Below are 23,325 nucleotides of genomic sequence, written 5' to 3'. Positions count from 1 at the left end.
ACACACACACACAGACAGGGCATCTCTGCATATATTCACTTTCAGAATCCCCACCACCCACATGCTCACAATCATATCCTGACACAAAGCACCCCATACATACTCTTTCTCACATTCATGCCCCCACACCCTTTCTATTGCAAGTACACCAGAACACAGTCTGATACAACAATTCCTTTGCTGCCACACACACACACACACACACACGAGGCACACTGTTACATTGTCCTGTCAAATGCACCACCTCCTCCGTTGATTCACCTCGCTTTGCAACACTCTAAATACACAAGCACCTGTATCACACAGTTCCACATAGTTATAAACACCGGAGCATGCTGAACACAGCCCCATTTCAAGTCCTTTGCACTTGCTGTTTCATTTCCTAGAGCATTCAGCTCCCAGATGTCTATCCCTCGTTTTTTCCATTCTATTCAGGTCTCTACTCAAAATTTCTACTCACTTTTCCTGACTACCTGTGTAAAATCACACTCCTCCTCACTCTTTCACTGCTTCTTCACCTTTATTTTCAAATACTTATCACTTCCAACCGTATGTATTTATCTTATTGCCTCTCTCCCCACTAGAATGTCAGCTCAATTGAGGTAGAGTCCCTCTTTCTTTCACTGCTGGGTCTCCAGCTCCTAGAACAGCACCTGACATAGGATAGGTGCTCCTGAATGCATATACTGGCAGAGATGCAGATATTAGGTGTATCTCTCATGCATACACTACTTCTTTCCCTTGCTTCTTGGGACCCCATATTCATGTCCTGACAGAAGGACTTTACCTTACAGGGGCTCCCTGGAGGAGGCAGAACCAAAGAGTGAGATGGCCAGTTCAGGGTCAGTCTGTACTCCTCACCAGTTTGTTGGTATCCTCAAGTGATAAGTTTATTCATTTAGCAAACACTTATTGAGCAAGTATGTTGTTTCTGACCCTGTTCTAGGAGGCACACGGACTCAGCAGTGAACAAACAACAACATCTCTGTCTTAGTGGAACTGACATCTTAGTGAGGGAGGTAATAATGGCCACCAAGCATAATGAAGAATTTAAATAGTCTATGAGCAGATGATAAGTCTGTATAAAAAAAGAGAGAGAGAGAGATTTGCACAGGGAAAGGAAGGGAAGGGACAATTGTTTGGTTTTTGCAATTTTAAACAGGATGGTAGGGGCAGGCCTCCCAGAGAAGGTAACACTTGAGGAAAGGCTCCTAGGAGGTGAGGGAGCGAATCATGCAGATATGAGGGGGAAGAGCATTCCAGGGGGGAGGCACATGCAAGTGCAAAGGACTGGAGGCACTGGGAGAACTTTGGCTTTTACACAGAGTGCCATGGAGAGCCCAGAGAGTGTTTGAACACAGGAGGGTCATGGTCTGACTTACATTATAAAAAGAAGCTCAGTTTTGGTCAAGTTGAGGACAAGAGGCGGTGGGTCATGTGGAGAAGCCTTTTGAGTAAGCAGGAACATCTTTATCTGGATTTTCTACCTAAGATTATCCACCCTGCAGTGGGGGTGGGCAAGGCCAGGGCTGCAGTCTCCACCCTCCCTAGCGGGTCCAGACACTTCTTTGTGCCCGCAGCCCCAACCTGACCTCTTCTTGGCCCAGGCTTAACATCAGAACCATGGACAGCACCAACTGGTTTGTTCATAGACTACTGTCCGTTGTGCTGAAATTTTGCTTCTCTGCTGGGCCCCATGGAGGCAGCTGTGCTACGGGGCTCAGGGGAAGGCAGCCCTGGAAGTAGATACTCCATGCGGCGAAGTAGGGGGCTACATGATCCTATCCCTCCTTTGCCTTCAGCCCTCTCATGCGTCCATCTCATTTCTTGCAATGCAGAATCAACCACACCCCACTCCTCCAGGCACATTTCCTTTCCCTTCTATTTCCCCGTCACTTGATCTGCTCCAGCCATCGCTTGATCTGCTCCAGCCGCTCAGGTCTCCTCACTGTTCCCTGAACAAAGCCGGCACGTTGTCACTTCAGGGCCTTCATTCTTGCTGTTCCCTCTGCCTGGAACACTCCCCCACTCCACACTGCGGTTATTTGCAGGGCTCTCGTCCCTTCCTCCCTCCACACCACATCTCCAGTGCCAACTCCTCAGAAATAGCTTCCCTGGACACTCTCTTTAAATTGCAAACCATGTCCTCATTCCAAAGTTGTCCCATTGTCTTCTCTAGCTTGAGTTTTCTGTTTATTACTTATCAATACCTAACATATCAACGATACCAATTTCTGACCCAAATTCTTGATCCTGCAGTTTGAAATTTAGATTTTTTCAGATTTTCAAAAGGTACTATGGTGTAAATACGATGTACTGATTAACACCCCTAGGTGGACCTGGGGTAACATTCTAAATCACTGTATCTGCAACGAAACATAAGAATATTCACATAAAGTTAAGCAAATAAAAGCTATAATGACCTTATGTCAGTTCAGGTCAGGTTTTGCCACAAATGAGTTATGAGGATAATTCTGGTTTCCAGACCTTCTTGAAATTGGGAATTGTAGTTTTGTGGCTAACTTATTGACCTTGTTTACTGTTTCTCTGGTGTTAGAATGTGAGCTCCATGAAGGCAGGATTTTGTGTCTGTTCTGCTTAGTACTGCAGCCCCTTTGCCTAAGAAGACAGCACCTGCCACGCATGGGGGTGGGGTGGGGCATGCTCCACAATGTTTTTTGACTGAATAAATGGATGGATGAATGAATAAATGTGAAAGGAAAGCAGACTTCCCTTCCCTGGTTTTTGAATGGCTCCGTGCCCTGAATGGCCTGTCTGAAGTCTCTTGAAGCCACAGCATGTTTGTGTGTGGGGGCTGTATGTGGCTCCCTGTCCTTCTACCTTCCCCAATCTCTGTTGGGCCCTCAGGGATTGGTTCTCAGCACAACCTCATAATCAAAACCCCTGCTCAGATCCATGTAGTCGGGGACTCAGCATGGAGGTTCCTGCTGCCCTCAGCATCCCCTTCTATTAGGACCTCTACGGTTCCCTCACCATATTCCCCGTACCCTCAGCACCCTGGCCATGGTCAGAAACAGGCCAGCCACCTGAGGAAGACAGTCACATGAGGCCCCTCACAATATGTTAGGGTGCCTTACATGTGGCTTGCAGGGCTGTCTGCATTTGACAGATGAAGAATCAAGGGCACAGAGAGGTTAATTAACTTTCCTGAGGTGACACAGCCAGGTAATGCTGAGCCTGGATTAAAGCCAAGTCACGGACCCTACAGCCTCATGCTGCCTCTCCACTATCTCTGCTATACACTCACACCGAGCCTCACTGACACCCACACCTAACATCAAAGTCCTTCACCCCTGCCACGTGGAGGAGGAAGGCAGGTGGCCAAACGTCTGTTACAAACAGGTCTTTATTAAAGATGAGGAGGGGGTGTGAAAGGGGGGCAGTGTCTCCCCTGCCCACTGCCTTTGGCTGCCGGGGGTGGAGAGCCCTCTTTGCTCCACCCATGCCTCTATGATGGCACATCTGTATGAGGCTGAGGCATGGGGGGTGGGCAGTGTGAAGAATAGGGGTGGTTCTAAGGAAAAAAAAACTCCCTTCCCACAGCCCTAATAAATAACAGAAGGGTTTGAAGTGATCTGGGCACAGGCAAGGGGGAATGCAGCACCCTGAACCCCAAAACCTCTGAAATGGGGCAAGCCCTGCACAAGTTGGGAGTTAAGAGAGACTGGGTGAGAGATTGCACATGGGAGAGGGAGGGGTACCCAAAGGACCCTGCCATGGGGGAGCCTGCCCCCCACCCTCCAGCTGGACTCTGATTCTGAGAGAGCACTCTCTCCTTTGCACATGCTTAGACATGGGCGGTCCCCCATTGACTGGAATCATACCCACCCACCTTGAGATTCTGAGAACCAAGGACTCCTATTTGTTGTTCAGAGGCTGAACACTGGCTAGAGTTGCCCTCTTGCCTGAGGTGTCTAAGAAACGATGGGGATTCTCCTATTGGCTGGAGTAAACTCCTTTTGGATAGAATTCTGAGAACTGGGAAGCTCCCATTGGCTGGGCAATGGCCAATGGGATCAGGCTTTGGCCCTTAAAAGGGCAATCCTAGGAGGCAAGGATCCACCTCCCAATTATGCCCACTTGGAAGTCCCAGAGGGCAAGAGACACGGGGTCCCCTCGATGTCCTTCCAGCCATCCTCTGATGTATGGGCCTGGCTGGCCTAGGGACAAGGGCTTTGGCACTCACACAGCACACGCACACACACGCGTGGCAGGGAAGAAATGGGGACTGGGCAGATTCTGGGTGGGTGTCAGGCCTCACAGCAGGTGGTCGCGGCTGGCAAACAGGTAAGGGCTGAAGTTGTCCCGGTGGAAGGGGGAGGGATAGAGTCCGCTAAGGGTGTATAGGTCCCGCAGCAGGGGTGTGGGCAGCAGCAGCTTCCGGCCACGGCCACCACCCCCGCCCGGCCCCCCAGGCCCAGGTGAAGAGGGTGAGGGGCCCTGGCTGGGAGCTGGTGCCGGCAGGGGCAGAGGCAGAGGCAGGGGCGTCGGCTCAGACCTCAATCGAGGGCGGGGAACACGGGGCGATGAACACATGGCTGGAGCCCTGGAGGACACGCAGTTGGGGATCAGGTGGCCACGGCGGGCGCAGTTCTGCGGCTCTAGGGATCAGGAATCAGAAGTCAAGGGATTAGAAAGCTTGGGAGAGGCCACAAGAGCACAGTGACACCTCTGTGGCAGTGACAGCCATCTGGAAGTCCCCCTATTTATCCTCCCATCTCCTTGATACTCACTGGATGGGGTGAGCCGTGCCGGTGTCGAATGCGGCCTGCAGCCCTCGGGTTCCTGAGACAAAGAGGCAGAGGGGAGGGGCTAGTGGCCCCCTGGGCACCGCTGGCCACAGCCACAAGGGGCTCAAAGTGCATAGAGCCAGTGGAACAGGTAACGAGTTTTCAGGATTAATCATGTCTCCTTGAGAGGGAGGGGGGACACACCCTTCCATTCTGTGGGACAGCCCCCCTGGGACCCAGGTCCACAGAGACGAGTGATCCCTCTACCCCTCCATGGCCCTGAGACCCCCCCACCGCCTGCCGACTTCCTCCCTCCTTGGTCCCCCTCCACCCACCACCCTCTCCAGCCGGGAGCAGCCCCCGGCCCCCCTTACCTGGGCCACACTTAACTTTTCGAGGGGGCTGTCCATGGTGGGGGCTTGGCTCAGGTCCTCCCAAGGGGAGAGCCTTCGGCCAGAGGGTGGCCGGCTCTGGAAGTTGTGCACGACACAGGTGACCTATCGACAGAGGGAAAGGGGTTGTTGAGGCCTGAGGCCGATAAGGTAGATTACTATTCCCATTTGTCAGATAAGGAAACTGAGGCTTAGGTTTTCAAGAACAGCTAACACTTTTATGGTGCCTATAATGTGCCAAATACCGTTGTTTCCACTTTACCAAGAGATAGGTACCCTTATTACTTATTCCACACGGGGAGGCAAATGATGCTGAGTTGTGTAACAACAGGATCTAATCCTGTCCTTATTTAAACCTTTGGTATTTTGGACAACATGGGTTTTTGCATTAATCCTGATTTGGAAGAATATTTCATTAGAATATTATTTATCTTGGGACTTCCTTGGTGGCCCAGTAGTTAAGATTCTGTGTTTCCACTGCAGGGAACACAGGCTCAATCCCTGGTCGGGGAACTAAGATCCTGCATGCCATGTGCCTCCAAAAAAATTATTTTTAATAAATAAAATAAAATTTGTCATGATGAATATTATTTTATATTATTATTTATAATATTTCCCTGATCTTGAGTGTTCTGGCATCCCCCTTAGTTGGTGTACTCAAGCAAGTGCCTCACTTGCCTTACCCGGGTCCCAAACCTGTTATCCCATTTCACAGATGAGAATGTCCCAGCTAGGTAAGGCTAAGGGACTTGACCAAGGTCACACAGAGTCCACACCCTTCATCATCACGCAGTCCTGCCTCGGGTCAGGGATGGAAGGCAAGGGGGCTCACCAGAAAGGTGGCAATCGCTGCCCCTGTCAGGAAGCCAGCCAGCACGTCCGACCAGTGGTTGCGGTACTCCGCCACACGGACCACGCCCACCAGGAAAGCAGGGCACAGCAGGGCCAGGCAGAGTGAGGGTTTGACCAGGCGAGAGCCCTTCACGCGGAAAACGAGTGTCACGTACATCTGCGGGAGCCGGACAGGTCAGAGGTCACATGGCAGCAGCAGTTCCCAAACTCAAGTGGACATTACATTCAGGGAAAGGGGTGAGGTCTGAACCCTGAGAAGCCACGTTGGGGCTCCAAAGAACACAGCCAGGGGGACTGGAGTTCAGGGAATGGAGTCATGGACCCCCAGTGGGACTTTGCAGGAAAGGGGGTGTAGCCTGAGCACCAAAGAGCAGTAGATAGGGTCTGGGGCCCCAGGTCTCTGGGAGACCAGTCACAGATGGTGAAAGATACTTGCTGGCTGAGGATGTAGCCACAAAGTCAGAGGGTGGAGTCAGGCCCAAGTGACAAGTGCTGTCAGGAGCTCCAAGAGGTGGAGTCCCCAAACACCTGGGGACCACTAACAGGGTTAGAAGCATAGTCCCCAACGCCAGAAAAAGGAGTCAGAGCAACAGTGGGTGCGACCAGGGAAAAGCAGGGGACAAGAATCGGGAAGTTTCAACGAAATTGACTCAGGAGTATGGCCAGACCAATAAAAGGTGATGTCAAAGTGGGGGACAAGGGCTCCAGGGGACAGAGTTGAAAGCCCACTACCTAGTCACAGAGCCAATAACCAGGACCTGGGACACTGCAGGGAGTTGGCTAGGCTTCACTGGACAGAGTCTATAGAGCTGAGCCAATAGCCTCCTTCGGATGCGGGGTTAGTGGGTCTGGAGGCGTGGCTAAACACCAAGGGATGGCTCTTGACTCAAGATGGGGGCGTGACCAGACTCCAAGGGGTGGAGCCAGAGCCTCCGCCCTAGGGGCGGAGTTACAGTGACGCAGGGCGTGGCCTCACTCCGGGAGGGATTGGAGGCCCCAGCCCACAGGGTCTTCTGACCACTGGCCGCCCCCCAACTGCCTTGCCTCCATTTCGGGGCTCACCGCTGTGTAGGTGACGGCATAGGCGCAAAGGGCAGCGTCCTTGCAGGGGAAGGCGCGGCGCGCAGCAGCCACCAGGCTGGGACTGCCGGCGCAGGCACCCTGGTCAGTGACGAAACGGTCGGGCCCTGGCCGGTCCGGTGAGGGTGGCGGGCAGCCCAGGGCCGTGTAGTTGGGGCGGCACACGGACAGGAAGTGAGGCGTGGGATTACCGGTCACCACCTGCCCCGCGTTAGCGAAGATGGTCGTGGTGAAGAGGCCGAAAGAGTAGACCCCTGGGGTAGGATGAGAGAGGGGATTCATGCCAGGGCCCAGCAGCTGTTCTCCTGTGAGCCCCCTTAAGGTCCATCTGGGTCCCTGTCTCCTTGTTCCTGTGACTGACATGAATTCCCTAACAGTTGGGCCATGTTCCCTCGGGATGTCATTCTAAGCCTCCTCTACCTTACCCCTGTTCTTGCTATTACTGAGCTGCTCATTTTTATCCTGGAGGATCTTCAGCCCTCTCCCCCAGGGACCACCATTTCGGGTGAGCTCTGCCCTTCTACCCCAAGGCCACCAACTGCGGCTGAGACCATATTTAGAGGACTGCCAGGGATCTCACCCCACTGCCCCGAGGACATCCTGTGCTTTTCCTGCCTGAGATTCTTCTTGTGGTAATTTGGGGCCCTCCTCTTAGAGTTGCCATCATGGTTGGCTTAGGGCACACCCATATCTCTAGAACCTCCACTAGGACTGCCCACAGCCCAAATTCCTCTTGCCCCATGAAGTCACCATCATGGACATTCTAGGGCCCTTTCCCCCATGGAATTCTTATTATGGCCGAGCCTGGCCCTTCTCCCTTTTGCACGGCTGACCCCTGACCAAGTCACTCACCCAGGAAGCGGACCAGCCTCCGCAGCGGGGGGCTGAAGCGGCAGCAGGCCCCGGACACGATGGTGCTCTCCCCAATGATGGGGATGGCTGAGGGCGGTGCAGGGAAAAAGGCACGTGCCAGCTCCCCAAGCAGGATCTGTGGGCAAGACCAAGGTGTGGTCTTCTTGGCCTTCAAACCCAGTCCTCCACCCACCACCCACTGGCCCTCCTGCCTCCTGGAAGGCCCTTCCCATAGTCTGAGCTGGGTTACCACCAGTCTCACCGTGAGGGTGGGCCCAGCGGTGACCAGGGCGTAGATGAGGGCTGGGGGTGCTCTGCTGGTAGCCTCAGGCCCTGGGTAGGGCTTGGCATAGGTACTATCATAGCAGAAGAAGCCCTGGGTGTGCACAGGGAACGTGTCTGTGAACTCCAGGCGGTAGGCAAGCAGGACCACGATGCCCAGCAGTACCGACTGCCGTCCAGTCAGGGTGGGGAGAGAGATGGACAGAGAAGAGAGAGGAAAGAAAGGGTCAGGTCTGAGTCAGAGCCATGGAGACAGAGACACAGAGATGGAGAAAGAGACAAGGAGGAGAGATACAGAGAGAGATGAAGAGGAGAGGGTAGAGAGAATGGACTGGGAAGAGGGAGAGAGAACAGGGCCAGGGCTCAAAAAGTGAGTGTGATGGAGGGACAGAGCAACAGAGAAAGAAAACTACTGGTAGAAATATTGGGTTGGCCAAAAAAGGTCGTTTGGGTTTCTCCATAATGAATTTTTTGCACCAGCCCAATAGGAGCAGCCACAACAGGTGTAACGCTTACTGTGGGCTGGGCATCATACTAAACCTTTTTCTAGAATTAATCCATTTTACTTTCATAACAGCCCTAAGAGAGAGGGAGGGATGCCAACTGTGCCCATTTGCAGATGAGGAAACTGAGGCCTGGGAAGGCATGTGAGGTGCCCAGAGTTCCACAGTAAGGATGGGCAGAGGTGGGTTGGAATCCCAGGGAGTGCCACTTCAGAAGGTACCTCCTCCCTCTGGGCCAGGGAGGAACTGCGTTCCTCACCTCCACGAAGACAAAGCAGGGGATGATGGAAAAACTCCTCTTCAGCTGAGGTCTCCCTCCCGCCATGGTGATGGCTGGGCCTGTGGAGATGCAGAGGGAATGGGACCGCCAGGCACGGGGCCTAGAGGGAGCCTCAGGTCATCTGTTCTTGGAGTCTTCTGGCCACACCCTGGCCCCCATCCCTGGTCCTTCCAACTACACCTGGCCCCACCCTCTAAGCCTGGCTCTTCCAACTACAGCCAAGGAGCCCCGGCCCTGCCCCGCTGAGGCTTCTGGCCACGCCTCCACATACCCAGGTCTTTGCCCCTGTCCCAGCTTATTAGAGGCACGTGCCTCCACCGATACAACCTGCTCAGCTCAGCCTCTGCTGGGGTGCCCACCGATTCTATAGTGGTCCCCCACATCCTGCACAGGAGATTCTGACTCCATACCTTGTAGGGGGGGTCAGTCTCCCTTAGCATGTGGGAACCCTCCCCTTGGCCTTCAGCAGAGAGTTATCCTGCTTAAAGGGAACCCCTCTTCTACAAATAAGGTTCCTCACCCCCACTAGTTTTTAGGAGACCCCATACTCTTCCCCTATGTGCTTTACAGGAAGCCCTATGCTCCCTGTTACCCACCTCCACCAGGTCCCTCCCCCCATACCACTTCCCCCAGAGCCCACAGGGGCCTCCCTCTCCTGTCCCCATGGGCTGTGCCTGACTGGTTTGGGCTGATGGCCAGGCCCTCCCTCTCTCCCAGCTGCCTCTCCCTCTCTCCTTCCTTTCCCCTCCTCCCAGCCCGTCTGCCTCCCTGTATTATGAGAGAGGGCTATCTCCCCCTCAACCCGCTCCCCCTCCCCCCCACCCCACACCCAGTCTAACCTCAGTCAGTCCCCAGCACTGAGAGGCCTACACAGTCACACCTGCTTGACCCATTCTCCCAGCCAGACCTCACCTGTGAATGGCCCTATGGCTTCCCGCAGGCTGCTGCCACGCCCACAGACTCACAGCCGCTCCTGGCAGCCAGCAGGGCAGGGATGGTCACCCCCATTGCCCAGATGAGGAAACTGAGGCCCAGACAGGCGGGGGTAGGCACTCTGGGTCCAGTGCCCCATCCACGTCACTTGCTCTGCAACGTTACACGTGGGGTGAGGGTCATACCAGAGATCCCAGATGCCCAAGATGCCTACCCAGCCATGGCCCCCTCACTCTCACAGAGATACAGACACACATCGGCACCCCTTCCAGAGTACACAACTCAGCCAGAGCTTCCATCCCAACCACCTTCCCCAACACACACACACACACACACACACACACACACACATATCCAATCGAACAGCATTCGTTCATCCCACCAACAAGGATGAAGGACCTGCTGGGTTCCAAGCAATGCACTGGGTGTCAGCCTTGTGATGAACAAGATGGGCTCGCTCATTCAGACAGGTGCCCAACACCCACTACACACAACTGCACACTCACACAGCATGGTGTGAACACGGCCTGTAACAGACACCCACGCAGATCAAACAAATCCCCTGCCCCCAACACACACAGTCACTGGGACACAACAGGAGGTCCTTCACACACCTCATGGCCCTACATACAGCCCCACTCCACCCCCATCAGGGACAGAGACTCAAAGCTGCCAATACACTTAAAAGTCACATAAAAAAAAAAGTCACCACACACACAGTGGCGGGGGGGGGGGGGGTCACAGAACTGGTCACAGCGTCACGCCCCCAATTACAAGGCACAGAATGACACATATTAAGTCTGGGGTCCACCTTGACAGTCACAGAAGAGCCCTGCCATCCACAACCACATCCACACGGCCACACAAGGGCACATACATGGACTGTGGCATAGACTTGCACACAGACACATAAGAAAGGCACACGATCAGTCACAGAATAATGGGCCCCCACACACCATCAGAAAAAACACACAACAGCCACACAATGACAGTCACATGCATACAACCACACAGACACTGAGACAGACACACAATCACTGAGAGAGCAGTCACAGGGCCACTCAAAGGCGGCCACAGCGACACGACCACCACACAGTCACCATCAGAGTGATACCCACGGCGACAATCACACAAAGACAGCCACGGGAGTCACAGTCACACAGCCACCACACGCACACCCCTGATGCCACACACACACTGACACATAACGACAACCACCCAGTCACCGGCAGCTTCACCGGGGTACTGTCCCCATCTACCCCTCCCCTAGCTGGGTCCCCAAGCCTCAGCTCGCAGCCTCCCCTCCCCCTCCCCGCGCTGGACCCGCAGGGGACCCGACCCACACGAACCGAACCCTGGCCAGACAGATATAACGAGGCTCGGAAGCCGGCGAGAAGAGGTACAGGCGGCGCCCCGAGGCCCTCCCCCTCACCGGGTCGACACTACCGCCGCCTGAGCCCTGGCTCCACCTAGACGGCCCCGGCGCGGCGGGACGGACAGACAAACCGACCTCCAGCCAGCAGGCGAACGCGGAGATGGAGACGCGGTCGGCCGGCCCGGCCGCGCCGCGCAGTCTCCGCGCCGGAGGGAGGGGCGGGGCCTCCGGGACATTATTTGCATAACCCGTGAGGCGGGGCCTCGCGATGTCTTATTAGCGTTTTCGGGGCGGGGCCCCACTTGCTTTTGGGGGCGAGCCATGAGGGAACGAAGACGAGGTTAAGAGGAAGGATCCTGGTGGGTGCTGAGAGGAAGAGGGTGGGATAACGAGACCCTCCCTCTCTGAGCCTCAGTTTCCCCATTTGGCAGTAGGGACAGCAGGCAGGATCGCCAGGGCACCCCACAAAGGAAGACTGGTGGCTAGTGGGGAAGAGACTGTCTGATCACTCAATAACTGGACACTGACCTCTGACCTTGTCATATACTAAATCCAGTGTCACACCGCCCTCTGACTCTAGACCCACATATCCTGTTGTAGCCCCTTGGTCTCCACATCTTGCCCAAGACTGGGTAGTAAATTGCAGGGGTCACTCGCAGGCCCAGGAAGAAGCAGGAGCAACAGTTCACAGGGGGAGGAAGGTCTCAGCTAGTTTATTTTCTTTCTGGAGGAGTCTTCAAGGGAGAGCAGTCCCGGCTGCTCAGGCTGCGGAGAGAGAGGGTGGGTCAGAACCTGGCTTGGTCCAGGGGACCCCAGGCGTGGAGGTCAGGGAGCAGATATCCAGGTTGGGAGTTGGGGGTGGTGCCTATGGGATTTCAGGGCAGGCCAGAAGGGGAAGGGAAAGGTGGGTTGGGGGAGGGGGGGATCCGCACCAGGTGGGAAGGAGCTGCGGCTCTTGCTGAGCAGGAGCCGGGGAGGGCCCTGGTCCGTGTCTGAGTCCGAGTCCCAGCTGGGGAGAGGAGGGCTCAGGCATCTGTGTCCCTTATAGCCTGCAGGAGGGACATGTGAGAGTCTATCATGACACCTGAATGTGATCCTTGAGTGGTCTGTGAATATGAGCCCAGTACCCTTGATATTGGAGAAGGAAATGGCAACCCACTCTAGTGTTCTTGCCTGGAGAACCCCAGGAACGGGGGAGCCTGGTGGGCTTCCGTCTATGGGGTCGCACAGAGTCGGACACGACTGAAGCGACTTAGCAGCAGCAGCAGCAGCAGCACCCTTGATATAATGTGATCCTTGATCATGTCCCTTGAATGTGACCCAACACGACCCCAAACTATGATCTCAGTCGATGACCCTTGAATTTTACCCCATTCGTTTGTGTGCGTGCACTAAGTTGCTTCAGTCATGCCCGACTCTGTGCAACCCTATGGACTGTAGCCTGCCAGGCTCCTCTGCCCTTGGAATTCCCCAGGCAAGAATACTGGAGTGGGTTGCCATGCCCCCCTCCAGCGGACCTTCCCGACCCAAGCACCCAACCCATGTCTCTTATGTCTCCTGCATTGGCAGGCAGGTTCTTTACCACTAATGCCAGTTGGGGAGTCCCAAATTTTATCCCACTGACCCTTAAAAAAGATCAGTGACCCTGAGTGACCCTTGGATGAAACCTCCAGGGACTCTCTAATGTCACCCCAGAACATTATTTAATGTGACCACAGAATAAGACCCAACAGAGGACTTCCCTGGTGGTCCAGTGGTTAAGAATCTGCCTGCCAATGTGGGGAACACAGGTTCCATCCCTGGCTTGGGAAGATCCCACATGCCATGGGGCAACTAAGCCCATGTACTACATCTGCTGATCCTGTGCTCTGGAGTGCCCAAGCTACATCTACTGAGCCCACGAGACCTAGAGCCCATGGTCTGCAACAAGAGAAACCACCTCAATAAGAAGCCCATGCACAGCAACAAGAGAGTAGCCCCTGCTTGCCACAACTTGAGAAAGCCCACGCACGGCCATGAAGACCCAACATAACCAAAAATCAATAAATAAATAACTGCTGGGGGGAAGACCCAACAGATGTGACCCCCAAATATGGCTTCTGACATGACCTCCATGTGTGAAGCTGGAGAATGATCTCCCCCCCAACCCTGGAGTGCTGCTCAGCCCCCCTCACCCCTGAGGTTTGCGGCCCTGGGGCGGCCCCCTGAGGATATGGTGAGGCCATCAAAGGAGTTCTGCAGCACATGCACAGCCGACCTGTGGGGAGATGGTGATCTGTAGGCCCTCTAGGGGACTCTGGACTGCTCAGGGCTGGGGCAGGGGGGGCTGTGGTGGGGGAGGGGTGGAGATGAGTCCCAGGAGGAGAGGGAGACCAGGACTCAGGTGGGTTCCAGGTTCTGGTGGTCACTGGTTGATCTGACTGGGAGGAGAGGGCAGGGCAGATGAAGGTCAGGGGTCAGAGGTTACAGTGGGAGCTCATCACCATATGTCACCCAGCTCCTTTTGGAGGTTATCCCTCCAGGAACCACTGCATCCTGGTGGCAATTCCTCAGTCTCTAGCCAGTTGGCTGCCTCGTACCCTTGCTGCTTCATCTTGGTCAGGACCTGAGGTCAGAAAGGGATAGGGAAACAATAATAATAATAATAATAATGGTGAAAGGTGTGATATAGCATTTATTACATACCAGGATGCCTTTAAACAGCTTATCACTCAGTTAATGCAGCTACTCGGTCAGGCAGGGCTATTTTGTTACAACCATTATACAGATGAAGAAACTGAGGCTCAAGGAGGGGAAGTGACTTGATCACAATCACATAGCAGTAAGTAGCAAAACTGAGATTTGAACCCAGGCCTTCTGGCTGCAGTATGATGGTACAGGCCAGCAGAGATCCCCATACCCCAACTCACACAAGGTTCCCCTCCCACCCCACCCTGCTCTGCTCACCTTGCGGCACTTCACCTGTGTCTTCTGCATCTTCTGGATGTTCACCAGGTTCTCCGTGATCTCCTGTTCCTGTGCCTCTGTAGGGGGAGGGGACTTAAGGGGGCCGAAGCTGTAGAAGGACCTCCACCCTGCCCTCCCGGCCATAGGCTTTGGGCACTCACGGAGCTTCTGATAAATGAAGGTCACCTCCTCTCGTACCAGCTCCAGCTCCTCCCATAGGAACTTCTTGCTGAGAAGACAGGGCAGCCTCTGGCCTCCCGTATCCTGGCCTCCTGGCTTCCCATTTGTCCACCTGCCTCCCCCAAGCCACTGCCACCTTCCATGTTTCCATCTGTTCAACTACCATCCCCCAGGGGCTTGTCCCCTCCCCACACCTGCCTACCCACCTTTCCCCTTCTACTACTATTCCCCCACCTCCTACCCCTCCCTACCCCCACCCTGTTCACCCCTTCTGACCTTCAGCCTCCTATTCCCTCAGGCCCCCATTTCCTGGCTTCCAGTTCCCCATCTTCTGGCACCCTTGACCTCCCACACCCCGACTCTGCCCCTGTCCACCACCTCTCCCCTCCAGTTTCCCATCTCACCCCTGCCAGCTTTCTGGTCCCCTGAGCTCCCTTCCCATCCCTGTCTCCCCTTCCTCTGGCCTCCCAGTTTCCCACACAGCCCCCCTGCCTCCTGACTCCTTCACCCCCTCCTCTTGTCCCCCAAGCTTTCCATGGCCCCCCAGACTCCCTTACTTACTTCCCCCTCCCATTTCCCCCATCCCACCTGTGGCCCCTTCTCCCTGGCCTCCCTTCTCTCCTGAAGCAACCTCCATGCAACCCTCCTGGCAACACCCACCTGTCCCGGATCTCCTGGGCCAGCAACTGCAGGCAGCGGGTGGTGCGGGCCCGCTGCACCTCCTCGTTGTCATGCAGGCTCTTCTGCAGCCCCTGCAGGCCTTGAGCCAGGGCCTCATACAGCTCCTGCCGTCCCTCCACCACATCCCACTTGTGCCCTTCCTTGTCTCCCTGGTGGCTCGTGGGGCCCAGCACCTCTACAGAAATGGTGGGAACTTGCCTGAGCCCCACCCACAGCCCTGAGCCTAGCTTTGAACACAACTTCCCCTAACCCTCACCAGACCCTGGCCTGAAACCCAAACTCATCCAATTTTTCCCACCCTGGCCTGACCTGGCTGACCTGGACAGGGCCAGCCTCCAGCCTTACCTCGACCCTTGGCCAGTTCTCACCTTCCAGCTGTTGGATCTTGATTTGCTGCAGGCAGCTCTCCTTCTCCAACAGGGTCACTGAGTGGTTTAGGAACTCGAAAGCCTGGGCGGAGAGGTCAGGCCTAGGGGTGGGAGCAGGGGTGAAGTGGGAGGGGATGGAGACAATTGCTGGGGGTGGGGCCGAGGTGGCTCACCTTGGTCTGGGCCTGTAACTGACACCTGAGTGACTCCAGTTCATATCTCAGAAGCTTCTGGCAGTCGGGAATCATCGCGTTGGACTTAACTGTGAGCAGAGGTGAGGGTCAGCCAAGGCTGGGAAGGGTGCGGGTGGGGGCAAGGTCAGAGCAGAGGTCAGTAGAGGTTCAGGGTTGGGGGTGAGGCAGGGGACAAGGTAAGGAGCTGGGGTAGGCTGAGGCAGAGGTAGAAGAAGGAGTAGGGGTCAAGGTCAGAGACAAGGATGAAGGGCAAGGTCAGGGGCAAGGGTCAGCTGATGACAGGGATGAATGGGAAGCAATGGTGCAGGTCCACTGAGGAGGGGGCAGAAGGTGGAGGTAGGAACTGGTGGGTCTTCTACCCATAGTCTTGTTGGGTGGAAGGTTCTTACCTTTGGTTTTGGAACAGCTGGTCTCCAAGGGCTTCTAGAGAAGGGGGACATGAGGGCAGTAGAAATTTACCCCTGGGCTGTATCCTTGCTCACCCTAACCCAGGGTGTGGGGGTTAGACATAATTTGGGTCTGCTGAGTTCTGGGTGTCCTAGACCCCCGAGGGCAGGCAAAGCTGCCTCCAGGCATATGCATGCACCCCCAACCCCACCTCACCTCTGCCCCAGCCCGAACACACTCAGAAGCGCATCTGTGTGGCAGGCATGGGGGCTGCCCCTGAGAACACACAGCTTCAGAGCACTCACTCCGGCTTGGACTCAGGTAATGGCCCTCTTCTTTAGGGGCAAACGGCATCAACAATGTCTGCAAGGAGCACCAGCAACCCCTGATGCACAACCACACACGGTCATCGAAACACAACCATAGACACACAACCTCAGACACAGAGATGCATGCTAAGTCATAAGACCCAGGGCACATGCTCATGCCCATCTCAGACATACAACCACAGTCACAGACACACAGGCAGTCACACCCAGAGACAATCACAGACAGAACCTCATTAAGACACATAATGGGCTTCCCCAGTGCTCAGACGATCAAGAATCTGCCTGCAATGTAGGAGACCTGGGTTCAATCCCTGGGTCAGGAAGATCCCCTGGAGAATGCAATGCTAACCCACTCCAGTATTCTTGCCTGGAGAATCCCATGGACACAGGAGCCTGGTGGGCTACAGTCCATGGGGTAACAAAGAGTCAGACAGGATTGAGCAACTAACACTTTCACTTTCATAAGACACACAATGAGGCATCCATTCCATTCATTCAAGACATTTTTAGAGCAGGCCTGGCTGAGCACTGGGCGCTGTTCTGCGTGCTGAAGACAAGGCGTGAGGGTTCTCAAGAACTCTCTGCCCCACAGCCCCCACCCGAAGCCCTGCAACAGTAGATTGAGGTGTGGTAGGAAGGGGTTTCCCAGGTTGGGTAGACCTTAGTGCTGCTGTTATGCCTCTTTGGAAGATCCTGGCCATTACACGGCTCCTGTGAGTCTGAGCAAAGGGTGGAGGGAGACCCATGTGACTGACACCCTGAGTCTCTCCCTGGCCTCCAGGCTTCAGTTGTCACTGTGTTTTCAGGTGCAGTCGGCTGTGAGGTCTCTGGCTCTGGGTCCTTGGACCAGTGAAATGTATATTCCAAGGTCTTTTCTGAGGAAGTGCCTGGCAAGAGGGATGGGTGGTGAAGGTTTCCTGAGAGCCAGCCCACATCACACCAGCCCCCCAGCCCCAGGCTCGTCCCTCAACGAACCACAGCACTTGTCACACTTCTTGTGAGCAGGTGAACATGAACCACAGCACTTGTCACACTTCTTGTGAGCAGGTGAACACACGTTGGAGGGTGAGGGAAGTGAGCGGTAGCAAGGCACGGAGTACTCAGGGTCCAGAGGTAGGCCAGCCAGAAGAGGGTTGCTTTGAGTTGGGGGGACAGAGGGCTGCACTGAGACCAGCTCCTGGGTCCTGACAACCCCAGGCCCTCCCTGACACCCCAGAGTGGCCGCGGCCCTCAACACAGGCTTCTTAGTTATGGTAGGAGCCAAAGCCAGGTGAAAGATGATCCTAGCCCCAGGGGTTGGACTGGACAGTGAGAAGAACCCAGAAGTTCCCACAGAGGGAACTGAGGTCTGAGATAAGCCTAAAAGAAAAAAAAAAGATCTTAACACTGGCCCTAAAGGAAGGACATCCCTGGCAGGAAACTGCATGTGCCAAAGCTTAGAGGTCTGTCTGTGCTCCCAGTGCAAGGAGTCCAGGTTCAATCTCTGGCCAGGGGGCCTGGATTTGATCCCTGGTCAGAAAACTAGATCCCACAAGCCCACAACTAAAGATCCCAAATGATGTAACTAAGATCCAGTGCAGTTAAGTAAATATATATATATATTTTTAAAAGCTTGGAGGTCTGGAACCAGGTGCTCTGTGCTGATAAAGTGAGGGTGGCTGGAGGCAGAGGTCCAGGAGGAAGCAGCAGGAGGTTGGCAAGACAGCTCAAACAAGTCAGGGCAAGCCAAGCAGGGGAGTTGGGAACTGGCTCCCCAGTAAATGAGAGCCACAGAATGTGAGAAGGAGAGGCACAGCACATCCATTTAACAAATGTTAGCTGAACTGGGGCCCAGGCCTGCACTAGGTAAGGCTGGGAACAGGAAAGGGCTCATTTCTGGGTCTCACATACATACCCCCAGCCCTTCCAGTGTAGTGAGAGCTGTCACAGCCGGAGAAACCTGGGACAGGTCTGCCTGGAAAAACGTCCAGGTAAAGGGCATCTTGCCATGGATCACCCTCAGCCAGAAAGGCCACAATATAGTGCTTTCTCTTCTTTTGTCCTTTCTGGGCCCTCTGGTATCCTTCCCCTAGCCCAGTACTCCTGGAAGACTCCTATATATCCTTCAAAACCTTACTCAGTATCGCCTCTGTAAAATCTTCCTTAATCCCTTTTTAAGTTCATAGTTTCTGAACATTTGGCTGAGTGCTGGGCACCACCATAAGCCCTCACTGGGTCTTCACACCCACCATAATAACTTGCAAGGGTTATTATTCTTCCTGAAGTGTTCTAAGCTACCCCTTCAAAAGTTACTGCCTCAGGGAGGTCCTCGCTGCCAGAGGCAGTACAGCATGATGATTAAGCAAGGAGACCCTCCAGTTGGATGGCCGGTGTTCAAATTCTAGTTTTGTCCCCTTCCCAGCTGTGTGATGTTGGGATAATTATGAAACCTCTTCAAGCCTCAGTGTCCCCGACTATAAAAATGGGATATCATACTACCTACTTTACTGGGTTGTTGTGATTAAGTAAATTAATCTATACGAGTGCCTGATACACAATAACGGGAACTCAGTCTTTGAAAATTACACTGAGGACTTAGTACTTTGGAATCATAGGAGCCCTGGGAGACTTGGGAGGGGAAAAAGCAGGGTGCATTTCTGAGTGACAACCGCAGGCAGGACACCAGGTCGATCCCCGCCCCAACCCGCCTCCAACATCACCTGCTTCTCCCTCAGTCACTCCAGATAGAATTCTCGGAGGAAGGGGGCGGGGTCATTTGCCTGGGCCCCGCCCCCGGGACCTTGAATCCTGCGCCCGCCAGGCTTCCGACCCCTTTCCACCCCCACCTACCACATACCACCTGCTCATGCTCTCCCATCAGGGACCGCGAAGCCAGTCCCCAGCTGTGACGCTGAAATTTGATCCCCTGGGGACACCATCCCATTAAAACGCGCCGAGTCCAAAGGTAGAGTCACAGAGAGGGGTGTGGCTGGCAGTTTAGCTCCGCCCCCGCCGATGCAGCCGCAGGCTTCATTGGCGCCTTTCCGCTTCCGCAGATCCTAGGATCCGCGGTATAATTGGATGAGAGTCTGGAGAGTGGGCGGGATTTCAGGTTTAGTTTCCGTTTATCGATTGGTCAAAATTTAAGAGGGCGGTACAGGAGATACAGATCTCCGGTCCGATTGGCTTCTGGCTTAGCTGGGGGGCGGGACGAATTCTTGGTCCCACGACGGGAGGTAGCTGAGGAGGTCCGCGGGCCACCCCGGAGCGCGGGAGTGAGGTACCGAGCCCACCAAGCCTGACATCCTAGGTCCAGCCCGGGACTCCTGGTGCTGCGGGTCGAGATCCGGGTCCAGTGGTGGGGTCGGTTTCTTCCGGATGAGATTTGGGGTTTCCCACGATTAGAACGCGTCTCTGGGAGATGCTTCGGGAATGTTCTTAGCGACATCCTGTCATGAAAGGAGTGGTCTTTGATGTTAGAAGTGGGTCCCTGGGGTGATATTTGGGAATCACTGGGGTGATCTCTGAAGATCTAGGGCTGCAAGCTTGAGCTGCTGGAGCTGAAATTTGGGGGTCTCAGCGGTGGCATGGATGTTGGGGTCCAGAGACCCTAAGATCTTGGGGGCTGACATTTGTAGAGATAGGGTCGGGGATGTCACAACTGTTTTGGGTCTTCCCCATCCCATTCCTGGGCTGCTATCCCGGTATCTCTGCTGGATAGACCATGACCCTGGCCTTGTGCAGGCTCACAGGGTCTGAAGGCCACAGGGCAAATATAAAGCTCTGACTTACCTGGTGCCTCCTTCTCAGGCCTGAAAGATGGAGGAAGGCGGGAATCCAGGAAGCTTGACTAAAGTGGTCCATCTCCTGGTCTTGTCAGGGGCCTGGGGCATGCAAATGTGGGTGACCTTCATCTCAGGTAGGGATCGTCGGCCTGGACATCATGGATGCCCGCGGTGGGGACAGGGATGAGAGAGGGTCCTTGGACGAGTCCTAACACTGGTCCCCCGCACCCCACAGGCTTTGTGCTCTTCCGAGGCCTTCCCCGACATACCTTCGGTCTGGTGCAGAGCAAACTCTTCCCTTTCTACTTTCACATCTCTATGGGCTGTGCCTTCGTCAACCTCTGCATCTTGGCTTCACAGTGTTCCTGGGCTCAGCTCACATTCTGGGAGGCCAGCCAGGTATGCGGGCTTGGGCTCCACTACCCTCTGGACATTCACTCCCAGGACTGCACTGAGCACCTATGACACCTTTGTGACAATTAAAACAAGACGCCCCCAAACCACCCCAGCTTCCTGGTATACACAGAGTTGGGCTTTGGATACCCTTGAGCAGTGCACAGCCTGCACAACCATCCCCAGCAGCCCTGTCTATTCCCCCTGTGTCTGTCTGCTGGCTGTTGCTCCCTCTCCTCCCCCTGACTGGGCCTGCAGCCAAGCTGTGGTGACTCAGCTGGGCTGAGGCACTGACCCCAGCTCATTGTTTAAAAACTAGCCTGACTGGGGATTTACAGTCCCCCACCTCCATCCCCGGAGAAGGAAATGGCATCCCACTCCAATATTCTTGCCTGGGAAATCCCATGGACAGAGGAGCCAGGTGGGCTACAGTCCATGGGGTCGCGAAAGAGTCGGACACGACTTAGCGACTAAACAACGGCAACAACCCCCATCCACACATTTTACCCAGCCACAAGGCAAGGAGCCATCTCTGCATCTCATGTTTCTCTATCCTGCCCTCCCCCGACCCCATTCTGTCCCTCAGATGTGGGCAGGTAAGGCCTGAAAGGGGTTTTGATAACCTCACAGACACATGAGGGATTATGGGTAACTGGAAATTTCGGGGACTTTTAATCCTTTCCCTGTGGGCCCAATGTCAGCTTCTAGGGACTAGGCTTGGGCCACCAAGGAGATAGGCCCTGTCTTAGGCTCTTTGGGGGAAATGAAGGGACAGTTACCGTGGTGCTCTGTCCCAACTCAGGGAAGAGAGGCTCTGCCCATCCTCAGTTCTGGGGAAGAATTGGGTAGGAGACAGGCTGTGTTCTGGAAAGTTCCAGTCAGTGTATCAGAAGAGAAGCTGCTCAGGAATTTGGGGGAGAGAGAAGAGACAGTGGTGGAGCCTTTCCTTAGGAACTGCGGGTCTCAGGATATGAGAGCTGGAGCTCTGTTTGGGTTTGGGGATGGAGCAGGGAGACCTGGCTTTGACCCGATCCTGTCTCCCATTCCCCTCGGCCTTTGAGGATGCACAAGGACATGCCCTGGGGCCCCTCCTGCCTCCCAGGAGTGGCTCACCTTGTCCTCCCGTTGCCCCACCAGCTCTTCTTGCTGCTCCTGAGCCTCACACTGGCCACCGTCAATGCCCGCTGGCTGGAGTCCCGCACCATGGCCGCCATGTGGGCCCTGCAGACTGTGGAGAAGGAGCGGGGCCTGGGCGGGGAGGTGCCAGGCAGTCATCAGGGCTCGGACCCCTACCACCAGCTGCGGGGTCAGGACCCCAAGTACAGCGCCCTCCGCCAGCAGTTCTTCCGCTACCACGGCCTGTCCTCCCTTTGCAATCTGGGCTGCCTCCTGAGCAATGGGCTTCATTTGGCAGGCCTTGCCCTGGCCCTCCACAACCTCTAGCTCCCACTGACTCTCTGTCTCTGCTGGGGCTCTGGATGTCAATAAACGCTTCTTTGGAAATGACTGCTTTCATCTTTCTCCAACTGGGAAGCAAAGAAGGGGAGGGGCAGGCAAGGGTTGTTGTTGCTGTTGTTTAGTCACTCAGTCGTGTCCTACTCTTTTGCGACCCCATAGACTGTAGCCCACCAGGCTCCTCTGTCCATGGGATCTCCCAGGCAAAGAATGCTGGAGTGGGTTGTCATTTCCTTCTCCAGGAGATCTTCTCAACCCAGGGATCGAACCTCCGTCTCCTGCCTTGGTAGGTGGACTCTACCACTGAGCCACCAGGGAAGCCCTTGTAGGCAAGGGTAGAGCTGAGGGATTCCATTTTCCCATTCACACGGCATACTAATTCAGAGTGTAGTATGTTGCAGCCCCTAAGCTCGTCCTACAATGGTGCCATTTGTTGAGCACCTACTGTGTGCCAGGCATGGCGCTAACCATTACACATAGCATGTATTATGGTAACAGTATCTGGTTCTGATCCATAGAGGACAATTGTATTTTTTCACCTCATTGACATTGGGAATGGCCACGTGACTTGCTTTGGCCAATGGAATGTGAGCAAAGTCACTTTTGAGAAGAAGTATACAAGCCAGTGCCTGATTCTCCACATCTTCCCCTGTTTGCAATGATCAGTGTGAGTGAGAAGCAAACCTTGGACGTAAGGGACTTGTGAACACAGTAAGGGAAGGAAAGAGTGGGGCAAAGGGAGAAGGTAGCACTGACCTATATACACTACCATGCATAAAATAGACAGCTGGTGAAAAGTTGCTGTATAACACAGGGAGCTCATCTTGGCACTCTGTGATAACCTAGAGGGGTGGACTGGGGGAGGGGAGGGAGGCTCAAGAGGGAGGTAATGTATATAACTATGGCTGATTTGGGGTGTTGTATGGCAGAAAACAAGACAACATCATAAAGCAATTTTTCTCCAATTTAAAAAAACGAAGCAAACCTTGGATGTTGGGTGCCATGGTGACTGTGGGGCTGCTTGTTACTGAGCATATACCAGCACTTCCTGACTGACACACATCTCAGTTCATCCACAGGAGCCCTTGGAGGTGGCTAACATTGCTCCCAAGAAGCAATGGGGGCTCAGTGAAGTTCAGCAAGTGGCTTCAGGTGCAGTTGTTTGAATTAGGAATCCACCAAAGCCTGAACTTTAAAAATTTTTGGTTTAAAAAATTTTTTGGCCACATGACATGTGGGACCTTAGTTCCCTGAGCAGGGGATCAAACCCATGCCCCCTGAAGTGGAAGCATGGAGTCTTAACTACCTGGCCGCCAGAGAAATCCTAA

The 23,325-nt window shown here is 54.6% G+C and overlaps 3 protein-coding genes across 8 annotated transcripts; 1 reads left to right on the top strand and 2 right to left on the bottom strand.

Annotated features, from left to right (window-relative positions):
- Positions 1 to 3,349: 3,349 nt before the first annotated feature.
- PLPPR2 (phospholipid phosphatase related 2) lies at positions 3,350 to 11,473 on the bottom strand. 4 transcript variants are annotated; one of them, XM_055566608.1, is made up of 10 exons: positions 11,358 to 11,473; positions 9,905 to 10,078; positions 8,972 to 9,051; positions 8,190 to 8,378; positions 7,928 to 8,063; positions 7,058 to 7,329; positions 5,976 to 6,152; positions 5,126 to 5,248; positions 4,755 to 4,806; positions 3,350 to 4,622 (listed from the first exon to the last, which is right to left on the bottom strand). In XM_055566608.1, exons 3-10 carry the CDS (start codon positions 9,035 to 9,037, stop codon positions 4,279 to 4,281), a joined length of 1,359 nt encoding a protein of 452 aa, XP_055422583.1. In that variant the 5' UTR covers positions 9,038 to 9,051; positions 9,905 to 10,078; positions 11,358 to 11,473; the 3' UTR covers positions 3,350 to 4,278. The 4 variants fall into 4 exon arrangements, with proteins under 4 accessions (XP_055422583.1, XP_055422584.1, XP_055422585.1 ...); XM_055566609.1 differs by having other exon boundaries at positions 11,275 to 11,410; XM_055566612.1 differs by having other exon boundaries at positions 4,465 to 4,622; positions 5,142 to 5,248.
- Positions 11,474 to 11,523: 50 nt separating this feature from the next.
- Positions 11,524 to 20,655, bottom strand: CCDC159 (coiled-coil domain containing 159). The gene is made up of 14 exons (XM_055545198.1): positions 20,157 to 20,655; positions 19,222 to 19,813; positions 17,361 to 17,521; positions 16,273 to 17,272; positions 16,059 to 16,092; positions 15,649 to 15,737; positions 15,476 to 15,557; positions 15,087 to 15,282; positions 14,408 to 14,475; positions 14,247 to 14,323; positions 13,784 to 13,905; positions 13,475 to 13,557; positions 12,233 to 12,349; positions 11,524 to 12,065 (listed from the first exon to the last, which is right to left on the bottom strand). Exons 4-14 carry the CDS (start codon positions 16,627 to 16,629, stop codon positions 12,061 to 12,063), a joined length of 1,230 nt encoding a protein of 409 aa, XP_055401173.1. The 5' UTR covers positions 16,630 to 17,272; positions 17,361 to 17,521; positions 19,222 to 19,813; positions 20,157 to 20,655; the 3' UTR covers positions 11,524 to 12,060.
- Positions 19,519 to 22,045, top strand: TMEM205 (transmembrane protein 205). 3 transcript variants are annotated; one of them, XM_055545214.1, is made up of 4 exons: positions 19,519 to 19,644; positions 20,175 to 20,283; positions 20,385 to 20,548; positions 21,680 to 22,045. In XM_055545214.1, the coding sequence occupies exons 2-4, from the start codon at positions 20,184 to 20,186 to the stop codon at positions 21,983 to 21,985; spliced, it is 570 nt and encodes a 189-aa protein (XP_055401189.1). In that variant the 5' UTR covers positions 19,519 to 19,644; positions 20,175 to 20,183; the 3' UTR covers positions 21,986 to 22,045. The 3 variants fall into 3 exon arrangements, with proteins under 3 accessions (XP_055401189.1, XP_055401192.1, XP_055401203.1); XM_055545217.1 differs by having other exon boundaries at positions 19,577 to 19,702; XM_055545228.1 differs by having other exon boundaries at positions 19,618 to 19,727.
- The last annotated feature ends 1,280 nt before the right edge of the window (positions 22,046 to 23,325 follow it).

The sequence above is a fragment of the Bubalus kerabau genome, chromosome 1 (assembly GCF_029407905.1).
Source record: "Bubalus kerabau isolate K-KA32 ecotype Philippines breed swamp buffalo chromosome 1, PCC_UOA_SB_1v2, whole genome shotgun sequence".
Classification (NCBI taxonomy): Eukaryota; Metazoa; Chordata; class Mammalia; order Artiodactyla; family Bovidae; genus Bubalus; species Bubalus kerabau.
The sequence above is the reverse complement of the archived record's forward strand: the minus strand, read 5'-3'. Positions and strand labels throughout refer to the sequence as shown.

What these genes read in the sequence shown, in the direction of transcription:
- PLPPR2 (XM_055566608.1), bottom strand. Translation starts at nt 9,037, where the DNA reads ATGGCGGGAGGGAGACCTCAGCTGAAGAGGAGTTTTTCCATCATCCCC. An exon ending in GAGGCTGGTCCGCTTCCTGG is followed by an intron (nt 7,330 to 7,927) that starts GTGAGTGACTTG and finishes ATCCTACCCCAG; the next exon opens with GGGTCTACTCTTTCGGCCTC. An exon ending in GGCACGGCTCACCCCATCCA is followed by an intron (nt 4,623 to 4,754) that starts GTGAGTATCAAG and finishes CCTGATCCCTAG; the next exon opens with AGCCGCAGAACTGCGCCCGC.
- CCDC159 (XM_055545198.1), bottom strand. Translation starts at nt 16,629, where the DNA reads ATGTGTCTTAATGAGGTTCTGTCTGTGATTGTCTCTGGGTGTGACTGC. An exon ending in GCCCAGGAGATCCGGGACAG is followed by an intron (nt 14,476 to 15,086) that starts GTGGGTGTTGCC and finishes CTGTCTTCTCAG; the next exon opens with CAAGAAGTTCCTATGGGAGG. An exon ending in AAGGAGCTGGGTGACATATG is followed by an intron (nt 13,558 to 13,783) that starts GTGATGAGCTCC and finishes ATCTCCCCACAG; the next exon opens with GTCGGCTGTGCATGTGCTGC.
- TMEM205 (XM_055545214.1), top strand. Translation starts at nt 20,184, where the DNA reads ATGGAGGAAGGCGGGAATCCAGGAAGCTTGACTAAAGTGGTCCATCTC. An exon ending in GTGGGTGACCTTCATCTCAG is followed by an intron (nt 20,284 to 20,384) that starts GTAGGGATCGTC and finishes CGCACCCCACAG; the next exon opens with GCTTTGTGCTCTTCCGAGGC. An exon ending in CATTCTGGGAGGCCAGCCAG is followed by an intron (nt 20,549 to 21,679) that starts GTATGCGGGCTT and finishes TTGCCCCACCAG; the next exon opens with CTCTTCTTGCTGCTCCTGAG.